Source organism: Neopelma chrysocephalum, unplaced genomic scaffold (genome assembly GCF_003984885.1).
Source record: "Neopelma chrysocephalum unplaced genomic scaffold, ASM398488v2 Primary Assembly neopelma1_88, whole genome shotgun sequence".
NCBI lineage: Eukaryota > Metazoa > Chordata > Aves > Passeriformes > Pipridae > Neopelma > Neopelma chrysocephalum.
Window position 1 is genome coordinate 157,437 of NW_020897750.1, and position 26,546 is coordinate 183,982.

At 42.4% G+C, this 26,546-nt stretch overlaps 1 protein-coding gene and 1 long non-coding RNA gene across 3 annotated transcripts; one reads left to right on the forward strand and one right to left on the reverse strand.

Moving 5' to 3' along the window:
• Positions 1 to 868: 868 nt before the first annotated feature.
• Positions 869 to 16,500, reverse strand: ABCG2 (ATP binding cassette subfamily G member 2 (Junior blood group)). 2 transcript variants are annotated; one of them, XM_027692783.1, is made up of 16 exons: positions 16,319 to 16,500; positions 15,761 to 15,973; positions 14,363 to 14,422; positions 13,780 to 13,894; positions 12,493 to 12,645; positions 11,919 to 12,076; positions 11,388 to 11,539; positions 10,843 to 10,947; positions 9,139 to 9,386; positions 6,644 to 6,726; positions 5,549 to 5,638; positions 4,849 to 4,973; positions 3,547 to 3,701; positions 2,547 to 2,636; positions 1,734 to 1,831; positions 869 to 1,247 (listed from the first exon to the last, which is right to left on the reverse strand). In XM_027692783.1, exons 2-16 carry the CDS (start codon positions 15,964 to 15,966, stop codon positions 1,097 to 1,099), a joined length of 1,989 nt encoding a protein of 662 aa, XP_027548584.1. In that variant the 5' UTR covers positions 15,967 to 15,973; positions 16,319 to 16,500; the 3' UTR covers positions 869 to 1,096. The 2 variants fall into 2 exon arrangements, with proteins under 2 accessions (XP_027548584.1, XP_027548583.1); XM_027692782.1 differs by having other exon boundaries at positions 9,139 to 9,389; positions 16,319 to 16,499.
• Positions 16,501 to 16,503: 3 nt separating this feature from the next.
• LOC113972096 lies at positions 16,504 to 21,074 on the forward strand. Its single transcript, XR_003535765.1, has 2 exons — positions 16,504 to 16,572; positions 20,932 to 21,074. It is a non-coding gene; the product is annotated as an uncharacterized LOC113972096 (long non-coding RNA).
• The last annotated feature ends 5,472 nt before the right edge of the window (positions 21,075 to 26,546 follow it).

Sequence of the window (26,546 nt, forward strand, 5' to 3'; positions counted from 1 at the left end):
CCATGGTGTGATTCTCAGGGATGGTCCTGTGCAGGGCCAGCAGTTGGACTCAATAATTCTTGTTGAGTCCCTTCCAACTCAGTATATTGTATGATTGTAAATCTCTTAGAGCAATAAGGTTCTGTAAGTTTGTTTTGTATGACCTGCACAAACCAGGGCAAAGATTACCAGTAACAGCTCAAGAAAGAGCTATAAAGTTGTCTTTATGCATTTTAACACATTTACCATGCACAACTCTGCATATAAAGTCCTCCAAATAAAGGAGATGAGCTAGCACTGCTGCACATGGCCAGGGAAAAGCTGGCCTGCCAGGAAAGGATTGCTGCAATCTGTGGACCTCTAAAAACGCAGTATCATCCTGTTCAGTCATGCACTTGAAACTGGTCACTACAAAAAAGACTAAGAACTCATGATAGCAGCAATAATGGCACAGTGAAGATGACTTTCAGTTACACAGAAGAAATGCAAATTTCAGGACAAGGATTATGTGAACTGGCACAGTAAGTTAGTTCACAGTCACCTTTATTTAAAAAAAACAGTGCTTCTACCACTCCAGTGTGGTAAGAAAGACTTCATGGCATCAATCAAGTGCACTCCAGAGCAGTAATGATTCCCAAATTGAAAAGGGTATAGGTTCGAGAGGATTTTGTTGCTGTGTCACATAGACTGTGAGCACATAAGCAGTTGAGACTGCACTGGTGTCCTGATAAGCATCACTTTGGACTGGATTACTTGCCAGTGAATGTAGGTGCTAATTAAAGTATGCAACCTTTTTTTTTTCAGGTTAAGCCACTAAGTGTTAATTTTAGTGTTTAACAAGTTCATAGCTAGAAGATGCAGAAAGACTGAATAGTCTCTTGAAGAAATCAATAGTTGTACACTTTTTGTGGCAGGGAGGACTGAGTCTTGCTAGATATTTCGGCAAAGTACATTAATAGTAAGTATTTAATATAACATACAAGGATGGCATTCACATTGTGGACTTGTGTCATCATAAAAGTACAAAGGAAGGCCTCTTATAAAAATAATCGAGTCAGTTGCACAGTCAGTTTGATCAAACTACTGAAGAGTGGAAATTGCATCTCTTCTTCTGATTTTAAGAGAACTTCTTCATGAAGTGCAGTTTCAGGTACGCAATGGTGAAGAATATTATTGACATGCAGGCAAGTGCCAGGTGGTTCTGCCACAGGCCCCAGGTACTCGCATCAATGCCTTGCCTTTTCAGGTAGTCATCTCCAGTACACGACCTGCAGATAAACACACATGCGTTTATAAACTTTGTCAGTTTGAAGTACCTAGGAAGATCCCTAGAAGCTGCAGTGTGATTTCATGTGTATAGCAGGTCAGGCGAACACCAGCTATGTTACTGTTTCATTTTCTATTTGTAAATTTGTTTGTCTTGTAGCTCCAGTTTCCTATAGGAAGCTGAAATGGATTTTGTGAGGTTGTAAAATTGTAGTGTGTGTGCACGTCTTTCAGTAAATGCAGTTTGAAGAAAAGGGAAGAAGCATAATGTCAGATATTTCTAGTCTTATAAATATTAACTATGACAACGGGCAGAATGCGTGTTCTATGCAGGCAGAATGCAAAAACCCAGTCAAAACTTCATTTTCTCTAAAAAAAATCACAGATTCTGCTGGTCATCAGTGTGTATCTCTGATACTCAGAATAATATTTTAGGACTTCTGAAGTTACTGATGGTGGGATTCATTTCAATGAATCAAAATACTTACATCGGGCTCATTTGTCGATAGCTATCATCGCTGCTTAAAACTGTGGTGTTAATGCTGCCGCAGAAGTTCAGACCCTTCAATTCATTGATTTGTAAAGCCTTTTAAAATAAAGGAAACAATGACAACAGAAATCAGTAGGCAAAGGAATGATACATTACCAAGATGAGATATAATGCAATTAAAATTTATTCTAAAAATGTGATGGTATCACTATTATGTTGGCCAAATTTCCATTTTTTAAGGTGAGCAGCACGGTTCTTTTTCTTTTAAGAAAGGAATGTATGCAGCCCACACCCTGCTAAGCATGCACAACATCAGGCTTTACCACCTCCTCCAGGCTAGACTATTTCTGCAGGGGCATAGTAAAGCCCAAATTTCTCTGCAAAACATCACCCTAGCTATATTCTCAAAAATTAGGAAACAAGCTTTACCTTGACAAGTTTCTGTCAAGACGGAAAAGAGAAAGTGATGCAAAAGAGTTTAATTTAATTTCTTCTTTTAGTGATAACATTGTTCTTTACTTTGTATCGTTTTTGTCCAGCTGCATTGCACTGGGCGTAGTAGTTCAGATGCTCCCTCATATGAGGTGTTTCTAGGTTACAGAAATGAGCTCTTCTAGACAGCAGTGGGTGCTGGTTGATGAGAAACCTTTCTTGCTTCAAGATGCTCCACTACGTTCCGAGGTTGCTGTACTTAATTAGTTTCCTTTTGCTCATTAGACCATAAAGTTTGAACTTTTCTTTATCATGAGTAAAGACATTCTTTTCTATCAAACCTTTTCCAAGTCTGTACACAGGAAAATACAACACTTACTGTCATTCCATATCGAGGGATGCTAAAGTATTTGAGCCAGGAGAGCCAGGGCATGACACTTGGGAGATTGACCAGCAACCCAGAGAAAAGCTAGAGACAAGAATTACAAAAAAGCCACAACAACAACAAAAAAAGCAAATTACAAATTACATGCTGTTATCATGTGTTCTTCTCTAGCTCTTGACTCTGTTTCTTCAGATATAAATGAGTGGGAAAGCATTTCTAGAGAAAAAAAATGCTCCAGTGGAAGAACAAGGGAGAGGGAAGGAATCAGTTGTTACCCAGCTTTGAGCCATAACCCCAGGTCCTTCTCCCAAAATAGGTTAACAGGGAATGCTTTTACCCTGTGCATTAAACCCCTCTGCTTCCTAGCAGGGGGTCCCACATGGGCTTGCATGAACTGTCTGCTGCCCCTCAGGTGTGCACCGGGTTTTGCCTGTGTGCCCTGAGTCTGAGGCAATGTGAATGTTGTCTGTGGGTTTGGGGCTGCCTCATTATTTATGGTGCCTCTTTCTCAGCTGGAGCTGTTTGTGTGTTGTCTGGCTCTGACATGCCCAGTGGTGGGCTCTGCAGCTGAGAAGCACAGCTGGAGTAGTGGTCTCAGAGAGCAGGAGGCTGCAGGTCATGTTCTCAGCCAGACACACTTGTCTTTTGCAAAGCTAAGGGCGAAAGAAAAAAATGTAGCTATAGGTGGCTTTTCTGCTTTCAAGGCAGTTTGCTGGTTGCTGGAGCCACATCAAAGAGGGTGGAGGAGCCACTCTCCCTCCCCCTCACACCCAAACCCCCAGCCCTCCAGTTCTTGTTTGTTCAAATGACAAATCAGAATATTCAACCCCACAGCATCAGAATACTCAAATCAGACAAATCAGGATATGCAACATGCTCGACCCCAACAGTCTTTTTGCAGAATTCAGCTGAACTCTGTGCTAGCAGGATTTCTACATTTCAGCATTTCTAGGATTTCAGGATTCAGTCTAGAAAACTGAATAATGCTACTCACAATCATAAAAACAAATGTGATAGTCATGAGTAGGTTTGCTACAGCGACCACGCTCTGTCCTGCTGCAATGGCTAGAGCCATAGAAGTGGCTGTGTAGGACACCATCATAAGGGTAAACATCATTGTAAAGAAGGCTTCTACTGTTGGTTTCAAACCTTAAAGATCAGAACAAGAAGGGTTTCAGTATGATCCTACCAAAAGCTCTACCATAAGCTGAACACTATCCTGAATTCCGTACTGTGTACTGCCTACAGACTACACTTTGTCTGACAGCATGGGCTACATCACCAAGACCCAAGACTGCCGTGGTGCTTGTGACAGCCCGTGTGTATGCCCTGACAGTGGAGGACAGGAGGAATAACTAGTAAGACTAGAAATGTCAGAACAGGTAGGAGTTAAAAGTATTGTACTCCACACATCCAAAGTGATGGCTTCACTGTGGCTTCACGTTGTCTATCAAAGAAGAAATTTCTAGTGCAATTCCATGAGTGGCACTTGTACAGCATTTCACTGGTTTCCTGCAGAGAGCTCTCCTAAAGGACCTAGTAGACTTATGGTGACTATGGATTTGGTAGCAAGGTCTATCTCACTCTAGTTTCACAGTCTTAGAGCCTCTTGCTGATGCAGCCTTTTTTCCCATTCCTTAGGGAAAAAATCTCAGACCAAAGCACACTGATTTTTTTTTAAGTCTTGCTTGTACTTTCAAGCTTTTGGGACATCCCAAAAGGATGTCATCATCTGAAACCTTACTCTAGGAAAATGGTCTGCTGTGGACATATTTTGAGGATGACATTCAAATGTGTTCCAGGGTTGTAAAAGCTGGTGCCAGCAACTTTCAAAGTCTGCTCACTAACCAGAAGGCATCTCGCCAAAAATAACAATTTAAAAATAACTAATTCACACAATATTAAGATCTTAAACCAAAAATTTTTCTTTTAGATGTTCTTGCAGGGATTGGAAAAGCATCTTGTAATAGTTATCAGAAGTTTAGGTTGGCCATAGATGAAAAGGAATAAAACAAACCTATGCAATAATGGTCATGTCATGCTTCCTTCTAGGAACAGGGGACATGAGATGTCACAGATTCTGTGTTGAATGCTTAAATCTTTGAAAGCATTTCTTTTCTGTAGAAAACCACATGGTGTGCTAAAAGCAACTGGCAGTAACCACTGCCATGCCAATGTAGTGCTTTACCCTACATAAATATGTATGTGTACATACACATCTATAAAACACATGTTCCATGTTGATTTATTGAGGGGGGTTGGGGGTTGCAGTGTGACTGTAGGAGACCATACTTGCCTAACATGAAGTAAACTATACAGGTGAAGATGATGCTTGGTAGAGTCCTTATGGGTATTAAATCAGCCATTAGCTTTGCGATGAAATACGCAGATGTTCTGTAGTACCCACTGATATATTCGTGTCTGGAACAGAGAGATATGTACAGCATATGACAAATGTAAATCACTGAAAATCAGTATGGTTATTTAGACAAATGAATTCTAGCTCAAACTGGAAAAAAATCTTTCACAGTTAGGCTGTAATGCAAATGTCCGGTAAGCCAGACACTGAACGTGGATACTTGTGCATATGGTTTTTAGTAAATATATATGGTGCTATCACAACAGAAAGTGTAAAGTTTAAATAATTTTCATTTTTTTATACAGTGTAATATGCATAGCTTTAAAAAATCCAGTTAGATAGTATTTACTGCCCTCACTAGCAAGTCACAAACTTATTAATCAATACCAAAATTGAATATTCAGGGAGGGGTTTTTTTCCTACTCTGTCAGTAATTTTAAACTTGTGATCATAGCTACTGTTTGGGGGATTTCCAGACAACTCAGAGGTTAAAAGAGCACATTTGCAATGAGCACTATCAGTGAAATAATTTGAAAACTCTCCACTAGGTGTAAGTAAATGACAATTAGCCACAGTAGGGCAGACAAACTTGGTTTCTAACAGTAGTGCCTGATAACCTTTTGTATCCTTTACTTACATAAATATCTTTTTTTCCACAACGAAGAGTTCAATAGCTGAGATGCTGCTGAAACACTGGTTGGTGGTCAGAAAGAACATTGCACCCACTCTATAAAAAGTAAAACAGCAAGTTGTTATTAAAAATGTGATGTAAATGTAGTGTTTCCACTCCTGCGTATGTAAATCCAAGTGTAGTGCCTGAAGTTTAGCAGTCTGTGACTTCTCATCCCAAATTCTACAGGAGAAAGCTTGGCTAGAAGTCTGAGCCTGTAACAAGCCTGAATCACAATGGTACAGTCAGTATTTGCTTTTGGCATGCAAGAATAGTAAGTTCTCTGATGCAGTTTTTTTATATAATTTCCTGACACATTAAAAGTTCTCAAATTGAGAGACATTTGTCTGATGGCAAACTGTGAGGAACTGAGTAAGCAACGTGAGAAGTAGTTTTCACTTTTTCCGCTGAAATTTAAGGCACTTCATACCCAATTTGAAACTGGGCCATTTTTAGGTAAATGCCATATATGAAGTGTTTCAGGACTAACAGCCCAGAAGTTTCATAGTTGCAAAATCATGTGTCAGGTCATGCATATACAGCTGTCAAAATGATACATAGACCAGAATAATTTGAAAATCTAGCTTTAGGTGCACCTTCTGACTTACTGCTGGTAAATTCAAGTGTGTGTATATAGAAACAGATGCAAGATTAAAGCTTTCATTTCCTAGGTTTATGTAGCTAAGTCTGCATATTTTAATCTTTATTCTTTTCATCTTGGAAAAATCTTTGTAGGAAATAAGTTGAAGTGCCGTCCTGCTAAATTAAACCTTTTTAATATGATGTCTGCTCTTCAGCATTTTTAGCAGCCTGACTGGCACTGAAAAATGTCATCCTACAGAAGCATCATCACTCATTTCATTTAGACTGCTTGTCCAGCTTCCAGCATGGCAGGGCAGAGCTGCATCCCCCTCTCAGTTCTTCAGGGACCAAGGAACATCCTCACTTCTGAGTCACTAACACAGGCTTGGCCTTACTTACTGATTTGAAGGGAAGCATTTGCTTTAAAGATGTAGAGCTTTAAATCAAATTTTTGAACATCCATTACTCAAACTGACTAACCTGTTCTGTAGTCCAGTGGAGTCCTCTTTAAGTCCAAAGAAAAGGGCACCTACAACCAGTCCCAGAAAAGCCGTAACACACACCTAAATGGAGAAAAAAGAAAAGAAGAGGAAAAGTATCATTCTCATTGCTTCAAAACTTCAGTAGTTTTTTTGTAAATATGTGGGAGGTGAGTGCGGATTGACAAGAAGTATTTTCAGAAAGGACAAAAGCTGCCCAAGCTGGGAAGGGGGTCAATGGGGTGTTAGCAACTTGCAGCTCTGCAGTACTGTGAGTCTCGAGCCATTACATCCTCCAAGAGGTGTCTGACACACAGCAACTCCCCAGTGCCACCTGCTCATGGCAGTGGCCAGCTCCTGCTGCCTCATGTGGTCAAGGCAGCAGAACAGTGAGACAAGAGGGACAGTATGGAAGCTTCAGCTGCTGCTCACTCTGCTGTGGTGATACTGGCAGGAAGCACAATCCTGCAGTGATATCATGGCTTTTCTGTGACCTCCTGTGAGGCCAGATCTTGAGGATCTGCTCCACGAGTGCTGGGAGGATGCTAATACTAGCAATGGGAGGAGGAGGATAGCAGAGGCTTGGTGGGGCAGGTTAGAAAGAGGGATCCCCAGCATCACATGGACCTCACCCAAACTCCTTTCCCCAGGCACAGTTTCAGCCATTCTTAGATGGTGTGATTAAATTAATTAAATTGATGGCAACATTTCTCCTCTTTTATTACTGATAATCTCCACCATTCATTCTCCTTTGGACAGAAAGTGACTCCCCATCTGCTGTCAGTGAAAAGGGTCACTTCAGTTCCAGGGCTGACCACAGCTCTACAGTGCAGTGCTTCTGTGGGGATTTCTCTGCAGCCATCTCAAGGCTACTTTGAGCTGGGCAATAAGTCTTTCCTAACTGCAGGCAGAGGATGACATTTTATTTTCATGCCCCACAATGTCTAATTGCTGGGCTCCATCACGCATCTTATTCTTGAGACTTTTTTTAACAAGATACTACGATTGGGCTGTAGACGTGTTGATATTTGCAGTCTGTAACACAATTTAAATAGCAAAGATAACACTTGGCTCAGGGATGAAGACCGAAATGTGTGCATCACACTTTTTAAACGCTAAACGCAAATGACAAAAATCACAGGAAAACTGATGGTATCAGGCAGTTCTGTCATCTTTAAGCCTGAGCAATGCATGAGTCTTAACACCATAAACCCCTTGATCCATGGTACCCTATCACTAAGATCCTGCCGAAAGGAGCAAATGTCAGGGATAATTTGGCTCCTAAGCCAATTGCAGTGGAAAGAAGGGATCATTTCAAGACCAATTTGGAACAGATTAATGAAAAAAAGGCTTAACAGGCCGTGTACCACTAAAAGAATGCTGGTCAAATCCATCCCTAATGAGGGTGGGGAGATAGAAAAGATTGTGAGAAACAAGTCAGGACCATTAACCTTGGGGTATTAAGGAGATCCTTGAGAGCCTAATTCTTGTCACAAGGTCAAGCTTTTACAAAGCAATTATTAAAGATCTCCATAGTATCAACATACAGACACACACACATATATCAAAGCTTTTTAACCTTGGGGATTCTGGGCTCATTTCCCCTCCACGCTGGCCATTTTTTCACTCATTATAAAAGTCATGATGAAGATAATTTATACCCCTGGATCCAGACCAATTTTTCTGTTGTCTTCTCTAGAATTGCTGCAAAGTTGCTGGTGCTGTGACTGCAGAGTTTGGCCCATGAATTACAGGATTCCTGAGGATTAGTCATTCTGCAGCCAGACATTCTTTATTTCTGAAGGCAATGTACAGCTTTGAAGAAGTTAACACTTTTGGTGTTGATTCTCCTGAAAAAGCAGCACTAACAGGGCCAGTCATGTAGAACATGCTTATCTTTCGTGGTGGGTGTTAGACCCCATTGTGGGTCTTCATCACATCTTATCCAGAAGACATCACCGCCAATATGGACAGCCAAATGACCAAACAGCACACACATTACGAGACTGTGAAAATATTTTTGCACTGGAGCCAACTGCCAGCACTTCACTTTGTACTGAAGGTTAATTAGGTACGCTAGTGTAGTCTGTTAACTTTTCCTGGCAGGGGAGAAGATTGGAGGCCAAACCTCACAGTGCCAAGCCTAGACTATTAGAGTCCACTTTGAAGAATATTCATGAGCAAATACAAGAAACTACTTGGGACATAATGTGCTTCTGGCCAGGAGCAGCAGAATACCCTACTGGAAAAGATCTTGCCTCCTAAAGTCTTTCAGTAGTCCAAAATTAATTACTGAACAGTCCTGCATGCTTCTCATTTGGGAGCATTGAGGACACCTTCTAGGGAATCAGATTCCCAGACCTTGAACACACTTTCTTCAGATGCTTACTACAGTCAAAATATCAAGAGGCAAAACCACCCAGTGACTCATCTAAAAATAGAGGAGTCAAATAAATTCAACATATACCACAAAACAATAGATACAAATAGCGTTACCTGAGCTATGGAAGCTTGAGGGTTTCTTATCATATTTTTAAATGTGCGCCTGGACACCCATTTCAGCTGATGAAGGAAGGAATTGGCATATGTGATTTGTCGGAAAACTGATTTGGTTTTCTTTTTATTTCCCAAAGAAATATTCTCTAATTGTGCTTTTGTTTCTTGGTAGTAGGTAGAGCTGGAGTATTTTTCTGCTAAGTGCTCAGCCAAGGTTTTATCATATTCAGTGCGTTCTTCAGTGCTCTCTGCTGAAAAGATTAAAAAGAAACATGATCGTGCCTGTAAGGGATGGGAAGGTTGTTTAGGAGTTAGGCCAGGGAAGTTATGTTGGGAGGGAGTGTTATTAATGAACCAGAAGAATTAATATGCACATGTAGTTTCAGTGATACATTGCCCTCATAGCACACAGTTCAAAAGAGTTTGTATAAGTAAGACCAAACCTCTGTGCTTGTCTGTGCAACCCGACCCACAGGCAGCAGCTTCACAGCAGACTCACTAGGTAAACCCTTGTCTGCCCATGAAGCTTCAGCATGACAGCAATATAGCTTTTAATCAAAAAGTGACTTTAACACCCGCTTCTCACCCCTCAAGGTTTCTGTAAATGATCTGTTTCACAGATCTGATGAGATAATCCTAGACTTTCCAGACTTTTAAATCCAGGTAATCCTGCATGTGTCTACTTTAGTCATGAAGAAATTTCAGCTGAACCTCCTTTTTTTCTCAACTATAGTCCGATGTGCTTTTTTCAACAACGTCTATTACCAGGTATAATATTTTTTAGACCCTGAAAAATGCATTTTGTAAAACAGTTGCTTTTTTGGTAAAGATATAGTGAAACTGTGTGTTTGACTACATAATATATTCATAATTTCATGTCCCTTTTCAGTTCTGGGAAAAGAGAGTATGCTATTAATGAGTGGTAGCAGAAAGGGATGAAAAAGCATGCTACTGAACGTAGGCAAGATCTGATTTTTTAATTTGGGGATAATTTCTGCCTTACCACAACTTCAGGGAAGCACCAAGTGAACACTGGTCCCCTATCTCTACCCCCTTTTCTCACCTGGCTCAGAGGAAGGAAAACAGTAATTTCCTAACAGATTAACCATTCCATTGGGTAAAAAATACAAGTCATAATTGCATCAAATTATGTCCCTAACTGGAATAATTGTCCTGGTTTATCATCTCTGCTTCTGCAGGACTTCAGTTGGTTTGCCTTGAACATGAAAGCTCTTTCTCTGTGTTGAGAATTACCAAAATAGTTTCTTATACTCCCAGACATTATAATTTCAATACAGGAAAATATTCTTGCACCTTTAACATTTCGTTATTTGAGTGTGACACAAAAGTATGCAGGTCAGTTTATAGATAGCAGTGGCAAATTACTAAATACCTATTTATGAGAGGCAAACTATTCTTGCATAGGCAGGAATGTTTTATATAGTAGAGCTGCATGTGAATTTGGTACTTATTTCAGGTTGTGCTAATTATTTTCCACACATAAACAAAAATGATTTAGGAATTGCGTGTTTGTGGGTTTTTTTCCTTTAAAGCAACATGGATCAGCAGTGCATGACACTTATGCATACAAACAGCCATACACTGTACAACAAAGTTATTGGTTGGTTGACATCTGTGAATGTTGTGTTGGACACCTGGAAAAATACATGTTGTGATAATTTGACTCAGCTCTGCATTTCATACCTGTGTTAATCTCATCAATCTTGTTCATTGCCACAGCGGTGGAGTCTCCATTGATGACGTCCAGGAAAAAGTCAGCAGGGTTGTTGTACGGCTCGCACTGGTAGCCTGTGGTGACAGCAGAACAAGCCCTGAGTGATTGTTGTGTGACTGGACAAAGGCTGTCAAAAACACAGCCACACGTTATGCCCACTGCCCAGCCTGTACCATGGGCAGGGCAGGCTTCAAAAGGTCTGTGCTTTCCCAAGGGATGAATGGCACTGCCAGGCAGCTCCATCAGTGAAAGCAAGGTGACAGCTGGCAATGTGCCTTCCCAGCCCTAGCGTGGGGTTTGGATAGTTAAGATGCACCCAGGAACAGTTCATTTGAGGTCAGCCCTATCATCCAAACCTGCATGTGGGTTAAGAGAAAAAACTCCCAGAGAAATGCTTAGCCTATTAAAACCCTGGGCTTGCCAATACATGCTGTGGCCAACTCTGACCCACAGCTATTGCCATTTTATTCAAGTTAGTGCACACTAAGGGTGTTGCTGCAAAAGTTGTGCTCACCCATGGACTGGAAGTACCCAATGGCATGCTGGGCTGGCCCATGGAACAGCACTCTCCCTGCAGCCAGCAGGGTCAGGTTGTCAAACAGTCGGAATATGGAGTACCGAGGCTGGTGGATGGAGAAGATTATTGTTTTTCCTTGTTTTGACATCCTGAATGTGAGGAACAACACTGGTGTCAGCTTTACAAGTCAATTCAGCCTTTAGATAAAAGAATTCACAAGTTCGGTTAAGCCTTGGTGAAGTTTGATTAACTTGGCATGCCAGAGAGGGGAGGAGGAAGGAAAAAAAAAAAGAGAAAGAAAATATTCAAATTATATTTATAGTGTCCATCTGAGAAAAGAATTCTCACTTTGGAGAGAGAGAATTCATACAGCCTTTTTCCTACCCTCTCTGCAGACTTGGCTCGCTGGTAAACAATTACCTGTCTGATTTCCCTATTTCCTCATTCTAACTGTAATTTAAGTAAAATACAACTCAAGTGTAGCCGAGAGGAGTGTTGAAAATAGGAAGCTGTTTCCAAGGCCATCACCTTTTCAGTAGCAGTAGAACAGCATTAGCAGTGCTGGCATCAAGTCCAGTAGTTGGCTCATCCAAAAACAAGATGGCAGGATCTGTGATGAGCTCCATCCCAATATTGGTCCTTTTCCGCTCTCCTCCGGACACCCCACGAGTGAACTGGGTGCCAACCTGCCACAAAACAAGAAACTTGCCTCATTTGGCCTGATGATAAATCCTTGAGTGAACAGCATCCTACCCACATAGCACTATTTGGGAAGAGTTGTAAGAAATTTTGGCCCTACTCTCTGGAATAGATGTAAATGTTATCTCACACATAGGCTATTTCTTAATGTTAGTATTACTTGAGGTGTTCTCTTTTTCTCCAAACATAGACTACCTTTCCCTTTCCCTGCAATGTAGTAGCACAGGGCAGCATCAGTGCAGTCTGTATAGATCCCCACAGAGAAATGTTATTAGTTATTGTATTACTGAAACAGACTGTTGAAATTAGCCTTTTTTTAATCTGCCATGCTGAGCCATTTGGCTCATTAAATAAATCACTTAATATTTACTCAGGATTTAAGCACCATTTTTACATGCCTTACCTTGGAATCTGCCACTTTGCTCAAACCCAGTTCCTTGATAATCTGATCCACCCGTTCTTTTTTTTCCTGTTCCTTCACTGACTTTGGCAAGCGAAGTGCTGCTGAGAACGTCAGATTTTCTCTTACAGTCAGGGTTCCCATCACCACATCATCCTTCATTAAAAAAAAAAAAGAAGATACTTGGTGGTTGCTTAGCAATTTCTATTTATTCCTCCAAGAACTGCATTTACCTATGTTTTGTGCTGTTCTTGCATGCAGAGGGACAGTAGCAATGGCCAGAGCATGTGATAAGGTGCATCTTCAATGCCTGTGTCATAGCAGTGTTGATTCCATGCACGTCATTGTATTTGACTTAATTCATAAGTAATGCAATATAGGAACATCCTTCATCATGCATGATATCAAAATCCATAAATAGCAAAGTAATTAAAAACTATCCCTTCTGTCTTCTTACCTTATGCAGTTTTTTGGAGGTGTTGAGGGAGAGACTGAAGGGCTGCAGGTACCTAAGGAGCAGCTACATCTCAGGTCATTATCAAAATGTGTTTGTTAAGGCGGCCCCAGCCTACCACAGGTGAGAGCAGGGAGAAAAGAAGGAAGGAAAACAGAGGTTGTGTCCATGTGGGTGAGGGTGAAGGTGTTCCAAACTTGTTTCAGCAAAGGAGGAAGGAGGCTAGGTTTATTAGATATTATCTGCTTGTCTCTTGCAAAGGGAATCTGTTAGATGTAGGAATTCAGTTACGTGTGTTTTGAGATACCCCCTTTCTGTAACATGCTGACCATGCTTTTGTAATTTTTCCAGGTGCACCTCTTACAGGCCTTGATAGACTTACAAGCCCACTGCTGAGCACGAGGAGTGGGGAGGGGAAAGAAATGAAAAGAGGCATATGGTTTTGCTTCTTTTGTCTATCTTCCCAGCCCACCCTGGCAGAACAAAGGTTTTCTCAGAACAGGAGTTAGTGACATTGTCACTGGGCAAGTGGAGGTGCCAGCTGCATATTACCAGAAAACATCATACTTGGAAAATACTCAATGCATATTGATGGCCTACAGCTGTTCCCCCAAATGGAGAACAAGAAGGGATCCAGATCCAAAGCATCTGCTCCCATAGACTGTAGAGCATTAATGAAAGCGACTCAAATACAAAGCACAGTATTTTTCCCAGCAAGGGTAGATGTGTGGAGAGTTGCTACAGCAACAGCCCTGCTTCTTCGATCAAGGCAAGGTACTTGGAACACAGCAGCAACTTTTTACAATAGAATCCATACAGTGATAAAAATTGCCTACCTGTACTACGTACCCAGAGGTACATTTAAAGTTGGCAGGCTGAGGAGCTCCATTGATCAAAATGTCACCAGAAAGCCCATGGGGATCCTTCCTTGCAGCCAAAATGTCAAGTAGCCTAGAGGAAAAGTTAGTTACTTTGTCAGATGAGCATGCAGGAGGTAAAGATCTCTGAACCACAAGCCCAGTTCATGAAACATACAGCTACATAAAAGCATACCACGTTAAACATTTGCAATTTAGAAAATATCCAGCAACTTTGAAGGACTGAGTTTCTTTTGTCCTGGTTTCCTAAGGAAACGAGATCTGTGCAATTTTATGTCCATTTTTTCAAGAATTTGAGCTTTGCTTAGAATGACGCATAAAGATCGTGTTATCAGCAAAGTCTGGACTAAAGCTGAGTTTCCTCTATGTCATATAACCTGTCTTTTTTGAATTCAAGTATTTCTCAGAAACGGGTGAGATTTGCACAGACCTAAAATGAAAGCACGATCTTTCTCTGAAAGTACTGTCCATTACTGCTAAATATGTGCAGTTTCATTTTCTCTTTGGTGTAATCTCTGTGTAGGACAAAGGGGGCACTTACGAAGATTTACCACTGCCAGTGGGTCCCAAAATTGCATTCAGTCCAGGTCTCATGATGCCACTGTAAGACAAAACAGATTTACAAAATAAATAGAGTGCATTTATCTCTTTTACTGTTTCAACTGGTAGGCTGTGTAAGTTATCTGTACAACCACCTTCTGCATCCCATTAATTTTGGACTTAATGAAGCTGCCTGATCACTAGCAAGATTTATGATCAGTCAAACTCCACTTTAATTTTTATTCCTAATTCAAGAAGAACTAGTCTTCATATAATGAAGACAAGACAGAAACATGAGTAAAATGTAAAAAAATCTGTATATATATTTTTACCCCATGGATCTCTGCAAGTGAAGCACACACTCGCTTTAACCATATTCAGTTCTAAAGGTATTATTCTCTTTAGCAGAGAGAATAATGGTCCCTGTAGACAGAACATACTAGGGATTTGTCTTTACTTAAACTGTAGTTGATAGTTTCTCTGTATCTGACATTAAGCCACATGAAACTCAAAAGCCAGATAGAAAATCTTCCAAATGACCAATGTCAGTCAACTGAGTCACCACAACATATGGCTCTTGAGGAATTTAGGAAAGACTTTAAGAGCTCATGTTTAGGAGGTGTGGAAATTGCATGGACAAAGAGCAGAACAGACAGAGCTACACAAAAGGGTGAATATTTATAACAGAAATTGAAGTTAGGGAGCTGAAAGTCACAGGTGACTTGGAATGGCATATTGTATAAGCACTTGCCACTTAGTTTAACTACTGAACTGTGAATGGGCAAACTTTATGCATCGATTATTGAACAAAGGCCATAATGACTTGATTCCTTTACTACAGTAGTGGTCAATGTTGGGGAAAAAAACCAAACAACCCAACAAAAAACCACCAAAAACCCAGAAAACTTTACACTTCTTTAAAATTAACATAACCCTCGCTTATATTACTGTCTTACACATTGTAAGTTAAACTCCCCAAGATTAACCTTTCCAAAGGCCACCTTAGGGTAGGAGACACAACCATCGAGGACAAGCTGTTGGTATCTCAGTCAAACACCACAGCACAGTGGGAGAACTGCCAAGTACTGCAGACTGATCAGAGCTGGCTGGTGTGGCCCTGTGCTGCTAGCAGCCAGGAGGGCTGTACCCCTAGGGCCCGGGGAAATGATGCCCAGCAGCATGAGCTTTCTGATGTACAGGCTCAGCACTAGAGACTGAGGACCACTGGAGCCTAGCAGGAAGCTTAAGCACAGCTGATAGCAAACACAAACATATAATTTTTCTAAATCTTGGTCAAATTTTGTACATTGTGCTTAATGGCTCAGTGATGTGAGCGGACTCAGCTGTCCAGACAGAAATAAAACATTCACGTACTCTAAAGAGATGTTTAAATACGTACTTGACATCTCTCAAAACTTCTTTAGTGGCTGTTTTTCGACAGCACAGGAACCCGGTCTTCATCTTCACACGGTAGCAGATGTTGTGGAAAGTGAGCACGGTCCCTGCCCTGCCAGCTAAGTCTGGCGAGGACGGCCTTCTGCTGGGGATGCCATTTGTATTCGAGTCTGACATCTGAATGCACAGGTGCGGCTGGTCTTCTGCCATCTTTCCTCTGGAAATGGAAAAACAGGTAGGGTAAGATTTGATTAGGTATGGAGAGGAAAGATGCGTCTTTTGGGTCTGCTGTTCGACACTGAACCTATGGGGGGCCTTGCAGATGCCCATCTAGATCTCTCTCTTTTGAATAAAAGTTTATCCTGGGTCCTGTGGGCTGAGACCTTGAGATGACACAGAGCTGACGAGGAGCTGGGTCTGCCCTATTGCTTCACACCTCACGCGGTGTTAGGATGGTAGAACAGTCTCCCTCCACCCTGACGGTCTGTTGTGGTGCCTTGACCCTGCCTGGCCACCAGATGCCCACCCAGCTGCCCTCTCAGGTGAATGTCTGCTCAGGCACCTGGACCACCCTCTCCCACTCTTTCCTCACTATCCTTGGTGTCTGTACAGCTGTTTCTCTCGTATTTTCCAGCATCAGTGACGTGCTCAGCTTTGCCAGCAGCGGGTCCGCTGGCACCAGCAGAAGGTGGCTGTGTCTGGCAAAGGGCAACCCCATGTTCTTTCTCACAGAAGCCTCCCCCTACAATACCCTCCCTGTGGCAGCACCTGGCCACAGGCACCAGCTGTGTCTGTTCTCCAGGTATGTGGAAGTAGGTACGTCTTACAGTGGCACTAGCACAAAATTATGCCCTTTCTGGAGGGCTGCCCCTGGCAGAAAGGCCCGTACTTAAACTGCACCCTTGTTGGAAACCACGGGTACAACAGGTGACTCACCAAAAGATCTGTTCAAAATTACTGAGGTCCAAAAGGACCTGGTCTTCTGCCCCTCCTCTTTTTGAATGTGCTTAGAGTCGGCCCATTAGGTACTCTTTAAAAGGGATGGTCTGAAAGTAAAGACATGCTTCCCATCTCTAGTGCTCCAGTGCAATGTTAACAAAATCTAAAAATTGCTGGGTTATTTTTTTAATCAAAATAATTTTGCCAAGGCTATAGGAACATGGGAGCTGCCATGTGATTCCAAGTAATTCTCTTCCTTGGATTTGATTTCCACATGAAAACTAGAAAGTAGCTGTGGGATAACTAAAGTTATCTCACCTCCCTTGACCTGCCTGTGAGCGATCCACTTGCACAGTGGGGCATCCCTGGCTATCCCCGTGCATGCAGACCTTTGTCCCCTTTGTGCTTCCTAAGTAGCACAGCGTCATTCAGGGGAGAGGTAGGATCTTCATATATCATGTTGACTCATCAGAGTCTAATTACTTTAATTGCCACTATAGGAATTGTTAGTAATGCACCAGTTAATGGGAATTGAGAGGGTAGATGAGCAGCTAGGAGCTCTGTAATGATCAGTCCCATACCTCAGCACAGTTACACTGCTTCCAGCAAGAAAGAAGGCAAATCATGAGACCATTTCAGACATGTTGAATGAATTTGAGAGCAGTTAATTAAAAAAAAAAAAGTTGTTTAATCTAACAGAGACATACTGTCACATAACAAACCAAGCCCTTATCTTGTCAGTTTGCTAAGGTTGCTTGGCAGACAGCTGAACTCAGCTGAACTCTCCTTTGTGGCTATCAACACAGTGAGTCCACTGGAAGTCCTGCATTCAGCAGGAGGCCTATCTACATGTAAAGGCTGGTTCATCTGTCTCCCAGCGATGCTACTCCAAATCTAGCCCAAGCTTGCCTCTTCTGACAAAGCCACAGTCTTCTGTGCTGGTCTTAATGTTTTAGTAACCAGTCATCTTGGACCAGTGCAAAGAAATTGTGTTCCAAATATTATTATAATGGAACTAGCTTTAATTTAAGCTAAAATGGATTTTGAGTAAATTGAACATCAATTAAATGCGCAACAATTGAAGTCGAGAGGCCTTTTACTGCCTGCACTCTACTTATGCCAGAGAAGACTTACCTACCTGCAGGAGGGCAGCTAATTTCATAAGGCTATTTATAGAGTAGTTTCTGGGCTAATCTGGCTGGACATCAATCATTGCCATTTGAAAAGATGCTTTCTAAGGTAACTTAGAGATGTGTGTTCAGAACTGCAGTGGAAACTTTTCACTTAAAGGCTCACCACGCGCTGAGCAGATGTTTGCTGAGCAAGGTGACAACCCCAAAGACAACAACACAGGTAGATATTACAAAATCCCTTAGACTGCTGGATAACCAGACAGCAAAATGAGAGTGCAGAATTCTTCAGGAAACAGTGTGACTCTGAGTTTGAGATATCACTGTATCTATAAGGTATCTAGATCAGTATGTTGCTTGATCGCATTTTTTTCTCAGCTTTACTCATGTAATGTTATGAACAAACGGGGAAGAGTGAGGTGGAGTCTGACTTCAAGCATTATCAACAAAATAGTTAAATTCTTCTTTGTTTCATTTGGTCTTGTTGAGGTTTTTTCTGAAGACCAGCACAAAAACCTAGCTCAGCATCTGCACTGAAATTTCAGACATGCTTTTTAGAAAACAAACTTTTCTTTTAAGAATTAAATAGATTCAATCATCCAGACTGAACTAGACAGGCAGACAGTAAGCACAGAATCAGAAACTGTCCTCATAAATACATGAGCACACTGCTTTCACAATGTCATTCTTAAGAACATAGAGTATGTCAAAGTCAAATTTAATTTACCAATAAAGTTATGATGAGATTGTACACATCCTTGCAAAGACGTGTGCAGAAGCTATACAAATAAAATACCTATGAGAAGAATCACACCTGTCCATAGCAGACAGTCCTCCAGTGGCTATTTAATAAAACTGTCGACGGGAAACTTCCCGTTGAGGAAGGCCCAAGCCCACTGATTGCCCAAATCTGCCAGAGAAAAACAGTGTGTTTTTGTTGTCCCTTGGGAAGCCATTGGCTACCAGCAGCTCTGAGAAGAGGCCGGATTCAGGTCTTGCTGGACCTCTGGTGTAAAATGGCACAGCCCTTTGTGTCTGCAGTGTGCTTGTGCTACTTGGAGGGACAGGGTGGGGTGCTGTAAGGGGAACACCTGGGAGGTAGATTTATCAAAGTAAACCAAATCTATTTCAGATGTTTGGTTAATACTGAAAATAGCATTTTACACTTCCAGAGCTTCTAGAATTTATTGCAGAAAGAAATCGCAGAATACTCATTCTCTTAAAGCTTGAGTGGTTACTTATGCTGTGTGAAATCTGTGTCAGCCGCTCTTTCTCAAAGGTGCACAACCATTGCAAGGTCTCCATCACAGCAGCTCCTGGGGATGGCAGAGCGAGAGAGCTCTAGACGTGCTGGTGGGAAGGGGCCTGGGGAAGTCCCCTAACCCAGCTTCTCCCTCTGAGCCGGACTGTCAACAACACACAATCGGATCAGCTGTGGCTTTGTCTGGTTGATTTTTGGAAACCTCTGAGTGGTGATTTGGATCTCGGCTAACAGTGTCCTGGAAGAAGACGAAGTGCTAACAGCAGAAATGATGCCCATGTGCTAAAATTAGGCATTTGATTTGCTTTTATTTTTTGGAGACCTGTTTTTCTCTGTGGGGTGAGGAGTTGCAGTGACATAACCAGTTTGGTATTTTACAAACCAACCTTTCCATTTCTGATCTAGCAATAAACTTCACCAGAAGAATATAGGGGCATGCCCCTTTACAGCTGATATAGTTGTCAGCTGTTTGCAATTGCTCCTTAGGAATGGAATTTTTAAAATATTGCAATTTTTAATTGTTTAAAAAATAATGTGTTTAATGTGACACAGTCATGAAATATTTTAGTTACAGGATGTGCAGGAAAAAGAAACAATCATGATGACTGTTAATCAAATCAGTTTCTATGCAAACTAAAATTCTCTGAATGAAGTTTCCTAGATTTCATTGCCAATAGCTTGCAAATATTTACTTTTGATCGGAAATGAGCAGTAGATTCAATGACAATATATACTGCCTGCTGTATTCAGAAATATTTGTTATTAGGATAATTTGTTTCATATCCTTATATCAACCCTGGGTATAATGCATTTTTTCATCAACAAAATAAAAAATTTATGAACTCTGGGAATTTTACAAATTTCATTTCTTTTGCTGTATAGTTCTAAAATATTTTCATATTTGCCACTGCTTTCAACATAATTTCAGTTCAAGCCTAATAGAAAATACTCTTCTTCAGAGATATTTAGTCTCAGAAAATTTTGTCAGAAAACAAAGCACGGGATCTAGAGATTTAACCTTTTATTAATGGCAAAATGAAACTACCTTATTTAAAATTACCATAAAATCTCTTTGCCCATTGTTTTCATGCACAGAAAACGAAACGCTCAGTACAGTCACTTTCCTGTGTGTTCTTCTGAGACTTGTAAAGTACAAAGTCTCATTTTTCCTACATACACAGGAGACACTAAACAAAAACATTGACTAATAACAAAATGTGCTAGAAAGTTCCATTGACTTAAACCCACTTGAACCACAACAATACCATATCTGGAGTCTTTCAAACAATTCCAGTAAACCTATTTGTATGCCTTAAGATATATTGTCTATATAAAAAGCCAAGTAACATTCATTCCTGTCAGTCTGCCTGCAAAGCTTTTGGCACAGGAGTGATTTGCAGTACAAATAGAAAAAAAAAAACCAATTCTAAAAAACAATACTATAGGAGGGGTACTAAAATTATGAATAGCAAAATTCAGAAGTGCATTTTTTAAAATGCAGGCAGTTATTCAAAGTATTTTATCTCTATAGAGAATAAGCACTGAAATTACTTAGAGGAAGAGTTTTAGAGACACAAGCACCTTTCAGCAGAGTTTTCTAAAGGAAGCTGCCTCAAACCCTTTTTAAAAATAGTCCCTTTTCCTTTTTTCTGGATACTTGAACATGCCAGAGAAACCACACTGAAGTATGCTATTATTTCTCTCATTTTTAATTGGTACAAAGTTTAGTTTTGCACCCTGCAAGCTAAAACAATACAGTATGTGCGTTTTGGACTTTGGATACATATAAATTCACAGTCATTGTACGTATACCTTGTTTTCCTCTTTAATTGCATGTGTTTACAGGGGCATAGACTGGCCAGAGAATGGATGTGGGGATGCAAAGTGGGCAGCACAGCCTAGTACAGCCAGCCCAGGACCACAGAAGTCCTCTTTCTCAGGAACACGTGTAGGAAATTAAAACCACTTGAGTAAATAAGGATAATACGGTTCAGGCAATCTGTAAGTTAATTGCCAACCGACTTACTAGGGATTTGTAACCTACCTTCCATGAAAAGAGCCCTGTGTGTTCATTGGGGACCGAGCAAGCAGCGCACTGTGCGTGCAAGCATTTGCAGGCGCGCTGTCGGCAGCGCGTTAACATGCACGAGGGGACCCCGAGTATGGCAGTTCCTGCAAAATAGTCTAACTTTTCACCTTTTTCCTGGTTTTAGTTTAAGCCTTGGAGCTTTCCACCCCCCCATCTATAAAACATATTTTCATTGATTTCTTCCCTTCTCACTTAAAATCCCCTGAAAAGCTGGGAGAAGGTAGGCGAGCGTTTCACTGTGTTTTCCTTGGCTGTTGGAGGAAAACAGCTGCTGAATATAATTCCACAGCGATGGCAGCGTAAGCAATTTGTGGGCGAGGAAGCAAACCACTACAGCGAACTAAATCTATCTCAATAAAAGGGCTGAACTGCTGCTACCGACTCACTTACCAGCAGCAGGTCTGGGTCAGTGCTGCAGGGCTGCTGAGGAGGCGGCAGAAGCGGTGGAAGTGACACAGGATCCAGGGAAGAGACGAGCCTGGTGTGTAGGAGCACAGCCCCCGACGGCGTGCTCAGCTTGCAGAGCAGGGCAGTCCCACCCGTGTCATCACATCTGCTGCAGAACGGCTGCGAGCTGGGAGCTGGGATACCCGCGCTCCGTCACCCAGGGGAGTCTCCACCCTCTCCCTCCACGCTGGGGAAGCCAGAGGGCTTTGTGGGGAGGGCAGGGCCAAGGACGAGCCTCAATTTCACCTTTCCTTCTTTCAGCTGAACAAGTCGTAAGCTGCAGCACAGCACCTCGTCGGGAGCTGGCCCAGCCCAGCTGTGTCGGTAGCGCTGGCATCTGAATGAAGTAAAGCATCTCCACCTGCCTGAGGCTCGCAGCGATGGCCGGGGCTGGCAGAGCTGCCAGGGTGGGATGAATGCTAGCGTGGAATGTCGGAAAAGGCTCAGCTGGTTGCGAAGCCTTCTCCCCCAGTGTCCTGTGGATGGGTACTATGTTTTCCTTCAGTTCCAAATGCCTGCAATAGTGCAAAGGCTTTTCTGAGCCCATCAGAGTGGGGTTTTCACAGGGTATGTGTGCGTGTCATTGATGTCATTATGGAAGGAACCAAAGCTGAGGCAGCCTTTGTTATACAAGGTAGGGGCACTGGTCCCCAGGTGAGGCTACTGGGCAGCGCAGGCCACAGCTTTCCAAGAGCTGTGCTAACATTTGGAGCAGTACTTCTCCCATGTGCTCCCTGACACAGTTTTGCTTTCCAGGACAGTGGTAGCTTCTGAGCCCAATAACCCCAAAGATGAGGTTGTCCAGGTTCTGGGGGATACTGAAGGAATTCCTTCCGTGCAGTTGGCCAGTGTCCCAGGTACCATCCCACTCGAGGCTCTGCCAGCGCTTTGACAGGAGCACGAGCCCACGCAGTCACAATCATTCTTCTTGGCAGACAATGCAGAAGAGTACAAGTTACAGATGGTTTCCAGTTAAAATCATGACTTTTATGCTCTCTCTTTCCTAGTGATACTCATCGCTATTTAGTGAACACCAAGGCAGCCTGTAAAAGCTATCCAGGACAGAACACCACCAGGCCATATTTAGCTGGCTGAAACCTCGGATAAGTAAGCATTTCATTGTTCAGGAATCATGCTCCCAGGATCTTTCCTTTGTCAATAATTTAATAATAATTAACCCTGTACTCAACACTTGCATAAGACTTATAAGCATGCCAGCAGCTAGTGAAGACCATTGCATAGTCCCAGTAGCATTTGAGAAGGTGCACATGTGACCAAATAGATGGAAAACACTGTTATCTCATTCAGGGAGCATATCTACAGCTTGGCCCCGAAACCTCAGCAGACCATTCATAGTATCAGATTTGGGCTATTCCCAGGCAACTTGGAGCAGGACTCAAAGGTGTACTAAGTAAGTTTGCCAACAATACTAGATTGAGAGGAGCTGTTGACTGCTTCAAAAGCAGAGAGGCCCTGCAGAGACACCTTGATAAATTAGAGGGCTGGGCAATCAAAAACTGCCTGAAGTTTAACAAAGTGCCAGATTCTGCACCTTGGACAGGGCAACCCTGGATGTGCAGACAGACTGGGAACAAGAGGCTGGAGAGCAGCACTGTAGAAAGGGCCCTGGGGGTTCTGGTTAAGGCCAAGTTGGATATCAGTCAGCAGTGCCCTGGCAGCCAGGAGAGCCAACCGTGTCCTGGGGGGCATCAGGCAAAGCATCACCAGCCGAGCGAGGGAGGGGATTGTCCCGCTCTGCTCTGCACTGGGGTGACCTCATCTCAAACATTGTGCCAGTTTTGGGTGCCACAATATAGGAAAGATATTAAGCCATTAGAGAGTGTCCAAAGGAAGGCAACAAGGATGGTGAAGGGCTTAGAGGAGAAGCCATATGAGGAACGGCTGAGGGCGCTTGATCTGTTCAGCCTGGAGAAGAGAAGACTGAGGGGAGACCTAATCAGGGTCTGCCAGTTTCTCACGAGTGGAAGCAGAGGGAGAGGCACCAATCTCTCGTCTTTTGTGACAAGTGACAGGACTCAAGGAAAGGGTATATGAAGCTATGTCATGGGAACTTCAGGTTGGATATTAGGAAATGGTTCTTCACCCAGAGGGTGGTTGGGCACTGGAACAGGGTCCCCAGGGAAGTGGTCACAACACCAAGCCTGACAGAGTTCAAGAATTGTTCGGACAATGCTCTCAGGTACATGGGTGTGATTCTTGGGGTTGTCCTGTGCAAGGCCAGGAGCTGGACTTCAATGATCCTTATGGGTCCCTTCCAACTCAGGATATTCTGTGATTCTCTAAATCAGAAAAAAACAAAGCATTTGCACAGGATACAGTGAGAGGCAACTGTTGCTCTCAGCATTACTGGCACTCATGCTGAAACAAAACAAACAACAACAAAAAAGGAGATGGAAAACTATAGTTTTGTTTGCACAGATATTTGCTTTACAGTTAAAACCCAATATGATTTGGGATTTTTTTAATTGTGGGCACAGGTATCCTTGAGGTCACTTCCGAGTGGGTCAAGTCACAGTTGTTCCTGTCTTCAGACATGGAGTAGACTGTCTGAAGGAAAGCCCCAGCTAATGCTTGGAGTCTGAAACAGTGAGTGACAGGAATTCAACATGTCTTTCTGCAGTTGCGGGAAGTGGCCAGGAGTTATTTAATTTCACTGGGATGTTTTCGCTCTTAGACATGTTTACTAGTGAAGGTGAAGGGACTGTGTTATCAACCCTGCTACCTGCTGAGAGTTGAATGATCTTGTGTGAAGATAATACAGAGCTATCTACATTCAAATTAGTAATAAAGGAAATACAGTGCAGGAACATGACTCCTCAGTGATAAGATTACAAATTTCATTGGAAAGAGACAGTGCAGACTTTGGCATCTCATCAGCTTTGCTACTAGAGGGTTCCCAGGGGGATCAGGTGAACCCAGGGTTCATGTCCTGCTGCAGGGCTCGAAACCTGTGCCCTCAGAATTGAGTGCAAAACTCAGTAATAAATTCTACTCTAACAAATTATTTTCTATCTTACTGTCTCCAAGGCCATGCTTGCCCCAGGTGCATATTTGTCAGACAAGAATGCATGACAAATATTCATAAATTTTTCCTCATCTATCTTCAGACTAACCTATGGTGTATCAAAATTACTTGTTAGTAACTGATTAAACATGTTCAACCTTTCACACTTGTGTTTTATGCTTGCTCAGATGTGTGGCACACCCATATCATACAGCTGACCTTTGGTCAGTTCACAATATAACATCCCTGAGATGTTATACACATCATAAGAAAGCTATCTCCTTATCAGACAATGCTTCCAAACAGCTTGCATGTGCTGTTTAAATATTAAATCTGACAGAAGGTCACCACCAGCTGTCCGTTAACTGAGACAGAACCTGGAATCTGTGCAGCTGCCACACCTGCCTTCTTTGTTTAGAGGTGAACAAGGCTGTGCACCTTCACCCCAGCTCTGGGAGGCAACGTTTAAAAACATAATAAAAATTTATTAGAAAGAGGAGAAAATAACAAGTCTTATTTGAGTAATTGTCATTGAAAGACCTGAAGTAAACCTTGAGGGAGGCCTGTGGAGGTTGAATCTAATGTTGCTCAATATGATGCTCACCAGGAATTTTCCTGAGCTGCAAACCAGGCTGGCACGATACTGTACAGTACTTCCAGCTTGGCATCAGATGCAAATCTCTCAGGCGTCCTTTTGGTCTGTCCCATTAGCCCTAAAAATAACATGACCGTCCTCTCCCCTGTAAGGCTTAATATTCCCACATCGAAATATTTCAACCATGCCCCAGAAAGTACCAGTTAAATCACCACGATGTTAACATCACACATTTTACTTGAGTGGCAGGTTCCCCAGCAGGTTTCCTGCTGCATAGAGTGAGCTGCTTTTCAGCCCTCCTGAATTTAGGGTTAGAGCTATACTCCTCTGCAACTCTGCTTTGTCTTACGGGTGTCTTGCCTCTACCTTTCTTTTTAGGCTGAAGCCTGGCTCACTTAAAAATTAACATACCCAGGAAAGATCTAAGAGCTCTCTGTTTCCTATCAGTGAACACAACGGTCCCTAGGGCTGCTACCACCAGCTCCTTCTAACAACAGCTCTCCGTGTCCACTGTCGTACTTTCCTTCCCAGCTCTCTGATTTCTTTGAGACAGTAAGTCCCAGGGAGGGAGTTGAAGCACCACAGTGGCAAGCACTGCACCCACTGTGAAATGTCCTGAACACAATTACGTAGAAGAGCAAAGAAAACTTGATAGATACCCTCAGAGTTTTTACATCCATTCATCGCTGTTCTAATACATACAAGGGACTGACACGTTTTCCTTCTCACTGTTAAATTGCTGTGATCTTGTACCTGGGCAGAAATGTGTTGTCGTGGGGGCATTGCCTGTGGGCAAACAGCAGCAGCAGGGCATTATTGAAGAACACTTTCTCCTTCCTAGGCGGGATATCTCGCATCCTTCTTCCCTGATGCCCTCTAGTGACTGACACTCTGCTCTCCTGGCTCACGGAGGATTCCTAAAACACACTGCTGCTCAGGGGCCAGGCCCAGAGGAAGAAAAGAGGTATCATCGAGTTTAGCCATTAGTAACAGTGTGGGATATGAAACTGGGTGGTCTGGTTTACTTTCCTGTACTTCATGCAGGCAGCAGTACCACTGCTCTGCCCCAGGTGAAACAAAAACAAAGCAGTGACAAAAGTGCTTCTTGAAAATGTAGAGAATCACTTTGGAAAAGTAGGAAGGCTGTTTCAGGAGGGGCTTGCATTAGCTGTGCTTTTACCACCACCCAGCACATTAATACTCACACTGCATTAGCCTTGAATTAAGAGCGTGCCTGATCTGCTGATTGGGGTCATGCCCTTATATACTCTCTGGCAAACGACCTCTGCTCTCTGACTCACAGA

Coding starts and splice junctions, on each gene's coding strand:
- ABCG2 (XM_027692782.1), bottom strand. CDS start 15,966: ATGGCAGAAGACCAGCCGCACCTGTGCATTCAGATGTCAGACTCGAAT. Junction 12,077..12,492: donor GCAAAGTGGCAGATTCCAAG/GTAAGGCATGTA, acceptor GTTTTGTGGCAG/GTTGGCACCCAGTTCACTCG. Junction 2,637..3,546: donor TCACATTTGTTTTTATGATT/GTGAGTAGCATT, acceptor TCTTGTCTCTAG/CTTTTCTCTGGGTTGCTGGT.